Genomic DNA, 6,000 nt, shown 5'->3' with positions numbered 1-6,000 from the left:
CATAGTATTCCATTGTATAGATATATCATCACTTTTCAAAAATCACTCCCTTACTGATAGGCATTAGATTAATTCTAATTATTTACTGTTATAAAAAATTTGGGCCCAGCCGGCATGGCTCAGTGGTTGAGTATCCACCTATGACCCAGGCGGTCATGGTTTGATTCCCAGTCAGGGCACATGACCAGGTTGTGGGCTCCATCCCCAGTGGGGGGCATGCAGGAGGCAGCCGATCAATGATTCTCTCTCATCACTGATATTTATCGAAATATATTTTATTGACTTTTTTACAGAGAGGAAGGGAGAGGGGTAGTTAGAAACATCGATGAGAGAGAAACATCGATCAGCTGCCTCCTGCACACCTCCTACTGGGGATGTGCCCGCAACCAAGGTATATGCCCTTGACCGGAATCGAACCTGGGACCCTTCAGTCCGCAGGCCGACGCTCTATCCACTGAGCCACACCGGCCAGGGCTCATCACTGATATTTATCTATCTATCTCCCTCTCCCTGCCTCTCTGAAATCAATAAAAAATTATTTTTAAAAATTTTTGGAATGAAAGACCTTGACCAACATAATTTCATAACGATATACAAATAATTATATCTGTAGAACAAATGCTTAGATGAGAGAAGTCACACATGCCCTTTCCACTATTCTGCGCTGCCTCAGGATTCTAAGAAATAATTCACAGCCACACTCATGATGATTTACATTTCAAATACTTTATTTAAAAATTTTACCTACTCAAATCATGCTTTTCACTTTAATAAAAGTTTAGAAATAAGTTTTCAGAATACGCTCAATACCAAAATAGTGTGAGAGATGGTTTTATGTCAGAGAAAAATGACCTCAAAACCAGGGGCACAAATACTGTCGTGGTTCTCACTCCCCGTTCAGAAGGTGTCTGCTTCCGAGGACTCCGAGTCCCCCTGGATGCTCGGGGATGAAGGGCAGTCCTCCGGGTTCGCCGAGGGTAGCGTCACAGACATCTTGGTGGGTGGCGTCTGACTAGTGAAGGGTGCTACTGCTTTACCGCCTGTAAAGAGGAGAAACTCGTTCAGCTAACAGATGTATCCTGAGTATTGTGTGCTTTAAACTTTCCTAAATAATAAAGGGGATCAAAACAAGGATTGCATACGAGGTCATTTCTTCTCTCAAGGTGCTCAGAACTTGTCACAGAGATAACATTTTAAAAGTATATGACATGAATGCTTATGTGTCCCCCACCCCCAATGCATATGTTGAAATCCTACAGCCCTGTGTGAAGGTATTAGGAGGTGAGGCCTTTGGCAGGGGCACAGGTCATGAGGGTAGAGTCCTTATAGCGAGGCCCAAGAGAGCTTCCTGGCCCCTCCCACCACGTGAGACCAGAGAGAAGGCGCTGGCTGTGACCCAGGAAGGGGTGCCTTCCAGCCGCCAGAACTGAGAGAAACAAATGCCTGTTGTTTAGACGTTACCCAGCCTGTAATATTTCCTATAGCTGCCTACATGGGCTGAGATACTATTACAAGTGCCAGAGGCTGTGGTACAGATGACAAAGGCTACAGGTAACACAGCAAGTGAGTAAAGGAGGCTGTTTGGGATGAAGAACTCATTAACAAACGCCAGAGTTGACTATATATGCATATCTACTCGTGAATACCCTAATTCATCCCTCTAAGTTTAAAGTATATTGACTAAGAACATACAGAATGCCAACTCGGTATTATTTAAGAACACAAAAATCCTCATTTCAAATTTCATGCATTTACCATATACGCATAAGAATAGTAAACATCTTAAGAACCAAGTATCTTAAACAATGTTAACAACATCTCTGAGTAAAGAGTCATAGTACTTTTTCTAAAACTCCTTTATATTTTTAAAAGTTTCCACAATAATAAAGTGAAATTTTTTATAGGGATAAAAGTACAGAAACACCAATCAGAAAAGATATATGCACCTCTATGTTCATAGCAGCACAATTTACAATAGCTAAGATTTGGAAACAGCATAAGTGCCCATCAGCAGATGAGTGGATTAAAAAACTGTGATACATCTACACAATGGAATACTACACTGCTGTAAAAAAGAAAGAACTTTTACCATTTGCAACAGCATGGATGGAACTGGAGAGCATTACGCTAAGTGAAATAAGCCAGTCGGAGGAAGATAAATATCACATGATCTCACTCATATGTGGGATATAATGATCAACATAATTTGATGAACAAGAATAGATCGATCTAGAGACAAATGGGGGGGGGGGGGGCGGTTAGAGAGCAACCAAAGGACTTGTATGCATGCATATTAGCATAACCAATGGACACAGACACTGGGGCAGTGGGGGCTTGCCTGGGGTGGGAATGGCTTGGGGGGGGGATCAATTGGGGAAAAAGGAGACATATGTAAAACTTTCAACAATTAAAAAAAACAAAACAAAAAAGTAGATAGTTCAGTAGATTTCAGTGGTGGCTCAATTACAGCTGTCCAAGATGATCAGAATACTTGTAAAAGCAAATTCTTTTCATATCAGGAAGTCTAACAAATTCTATTTTAATATTACATCATTCCTTTTTGTTACTGGTATCACGTATGTTTTTTTTCATAAAGGAAGAAGGAGAAATTAGATTTGGCATCATTATAGCAACATCTCGAACTGTACCACCATAGTATAATACTTTAAGAAAGCAATTCTTGCCCTAGCTGGTTTGGCTCAGTGGATAGAGCTTCGACCTGCGAACTGAAAGGTTCCAGGTTTGATTCGGGTCAAGGGCATGTGCCTGGGTTGTGGGCTCAATCCCCAGTGGGGGACTTACAGGAGGCAGCTGATCCATGATTCTCTCTCATCATGGATGTTTTTATCTCTCCCTCTTCCTTCCTCTCTGAAATCAATAAAAATATATATTTTTTAAAAAAGCAATTCTTATATCAATTTAAATAGAATACATATTTTAAATAGGAAGGAAACTTTTTAAAATTTAGCTCTGTCAGGATACAATAAAAACATTAAGAAACAATAAGAACTGCTCTGAAAAATATCTATGGGACATAAGCGTTATTTAAATATTCTGATATTTTACAAACCCTTAATGCAGAATACACAAAATAACCAAGAGAAGTATCCCAGGTGAGAGCTCACCTCGTCAGTAAAGTAAAAACTAACACAGGGTATAACTATGTCTGAGAGCAAAATTAATTTTCAACCCATAAAATCAATTAAGCCCTGGCTGGTTTAGTTCAGTGGATAGAGCTTCGGCCCAGGTTCAATTACAGTCAAGGGCACATGCCCAGGTTGCGGGCTTGATCCCCAGTAGGGGGCATGCAGGAGGCAGCTGATCAATGGTTCTCTCTCATCATTGATGTTTCTCTCTCTCCCTCTCCCTTCCTCTCTGAAATCAATAAAAAAATATATATTTTTAAATTAATTAAATGTTACCTTTCCCCATTATTAAGAAAAACTCTATTCTTTGAGTTCCATATCTGTCAAAGACTACACTGATACCAGAAATTCTTATTTTCTCTGTTATCTAATTGCACAAAGCTGCTCTCTATGCACCTTCATTTTCCCTGTGCACAAAATGACTGATTAAACTGTCAATGATGTTATGAGAACTATAATTTCTTATCTTTTTGGATCTTGAAGACGTTTTAAATGTCAAAGACCGTATTAAATTCAATTATTGTAAAGTTATGCTATTTCTTGCAGTTACTGCCTTATATTAATACAGCAATTAATTTTTTACAAAGATCTTTCCCCCATCATTTCACCTCATCCTAATAGTAATTCTGAAAGACAAACTGGCAAGGCAATTGAGGCACAGAGATGTTAAAGCTGGCTTTTCTGAAAGCATACACTCACTCAGTAAAAATTGATACAAGCTGACTGTGTGCAGAGCCAAGATGGTGCTCAGAGGATACAGAGGTGAAAAAGAAATCAGCCTCATCTCCAAAAAGCTCAAAACCTAGCAGTGGGGATAAACATGTACAGGAATTCTTAGTTTACTAGTAAATTAGGTGAAAGTAGCAGTTGAGCTGGGACTTAAAAGATGTGGAAGACAACGAAGGAAAAGAGACCAACAAAATAAAGTCAAGATAAGAACTCCTTGTATCTCATCATTCCTCATATCAAACTCTTGACTAGATATGAGGAATGATGAGATACAAGGCTGTGAAGGAAGATCAAGGTCAAATTCTGCAAACAATTATGAGTCACATCGACTTTGAACATAGGAGTAATTATGAGCAAATGTATTTTAGAAAAGGGAATTCTAAGAGTTGTGTGGAAAATAGGAGAAAGGAATCTATGGAGACAGTCCATCCAAGAATTGATGATCCTTGGAGTGGAAATAGATTCAGGATACCTGGAGGAAGCCTCAGTACTTTATAAAGAATTGAGTATGGCTCTGAAATGACTGAATAAGTAGTAATAAGAACACAAACAAGCTTGAGGCTATGGTGATAAAGAAAGGTGGGGAAATACTGGGGTCAGTTACATACTTGGTGAGTTTGAATGCCTGCAAAGTGTATGAGTAGACTTTTCTAGGCAACTCTTAGTCAAAATTATAAGACAGTTTTAGAGATATAAAAATAGCAAAATAGCAACCATCTAACCAGATATAATAATTAGAACAATGAGAACAATGATCTCCTAGGAAAGGAAAATAGACTGAGAAGAGAAATGACAAAAATATAGGGAAGGACAATGATAGTGACTAAGGAGAAAATAAAGGAAAACAAAAGGAAAGTGTCTGAGGGAAGGTGAAAAAGATCCAAGAGTGAAGGGTCACACGAAGTACGAGATGGTTTTCAGAGAAGAGTCTAGTATAAATCATCTAACTCATAATCAGTAGAGCTAAGGCCACAACACTCTTTTCTTCGCCCTATACCAAACACCGTAATCACCTACAGGAAGAAATTACTACTGCTAAAAGTTGTTGGGGGAAATTCCATTTAAGTGTTGGTATGGAATGGTAGGGACAGCTGAGGAGGGGAGCAGTGATGAAGTTCCAAGTACAAGTCCTTTTACGACTGGTCAAGGGCAAGTGTAGGGTCCAAATGACATCTACTGACCAGACACGTGGGAAAGGTCCCATGCAGACTGTTGGTGTGAAGCTTCTGTGTGGTAAGGAGTAAAGAGTGGGTTGAGCCCTAGCTGGTTTGGCTCAGTGGATGGAGCATCATCCCGCAGACTGAAGGGTCCTGGGTTCAATTCCAGTCAAGGGCACGTACCTTGGTTGCGGGTTCCGGGCCCTGATCGGGATGTGTGCAGGAGGCAACCAATCAATATGTCTCTCTCACATCCATGTTTCTCTCTGCCCCTCCCTCTCCCTCCCACTGTCTCTAAAAGTCAATGGGAAAATATCCTCAAGTGAGGATTAACAACAACAAAAGAAAATCATTAAAAAAAAAGAGAGAGAGAGAGTGGGTTGAGTGGGGGGGAGGGGGGGGGCGCAGGGTAGAGCATGGATTCCGGAATAGGGCAGAGCTGGGCAGCTGGACTTATCCATCGATTTACTCAACAAATATCAACTGAGCACCTATTATGTGCCAGGCACTGTTCTAGACTCTGGAAATTTCATCCGTGAACAAGACAAAGGCTCCAATCTCACTGGCATCATATTCCACTCGGGTGTAGGAGCAAATGAGAAACAAGTAAGGAAGTAAACGTAAAGAACATCAGGAGATGATAAGTGCTATATATATAAAAAACAGTGAGTGACAAGAGACTTTGGGGAAGTTACTAGCTTCCCTAAACCCTAGTTTCCCCATCTATAAAATAAAGATAACTACCTACCTCGGAGGGTTTTGTGAACATTAAGTGGAATAAGGCATAGAAAGTGTTTTGTATGGTGCTGGCACAGGGAAAGCACTCAGAATAGATTAGCTCTTTACATGAGCTTCTGTGCCTTTTATGTAACTGGAAAGGAACTATCCCAAGAGGCAATGACCCTCAGGGTGGGCCACCAAAGGTAGTCGGCTTCGGAAAGGGTAAGGCTGCTTCAAGGAAAGGCACT

The 6,000-nt window shown here is 40.4% G+C and overlaps 1 protein-coding gene across 4 annotated transcripts in view; it reads right to left on the bottom strand.

Moving 5' to 3' along the window:
* Positions 1–492: 492 nt before the first annotated feature.
* The window catches only part of KIAA0586, a 100,778-nt gene continuing 95,270 nt past the window's right edge, over positions 493–6,000 (bottom strand). For all 4 annotated transcript variants that reach the window (XM_079767921.1, XM_079767924.1, XM_079767923.1 and 1 more), the window contains one exon: positions 493–1,040. In XM_079767921.1, coding sequence (XP_079624047.1) covers positions 898–1,040 — 143 coding nt within the window. In that variant the 3' untranslated portion in view covers positions 493–897. The remainder of the gene's footprint in view (positions 1,041–6,000) is intronic.

Source organism: Cnephaeus nilssonii (assembly GCF_951640355.1).
Source record: "Cnephaeus nilssonii genome assembly, chromosome: 4".
NCBI classification, from domain to species: domain Eukaryota; kingdom Metazoa; phylum Chordata; class Mammalia; order Chiroptera; family Vespertilionidae; genus Cnephaeus; species Cnephaeus nilssonii.
Note: the sequence above shows the minus strand (reverse complement) of the source record. Positions and strands in the feature narration are given on the sequence as shown.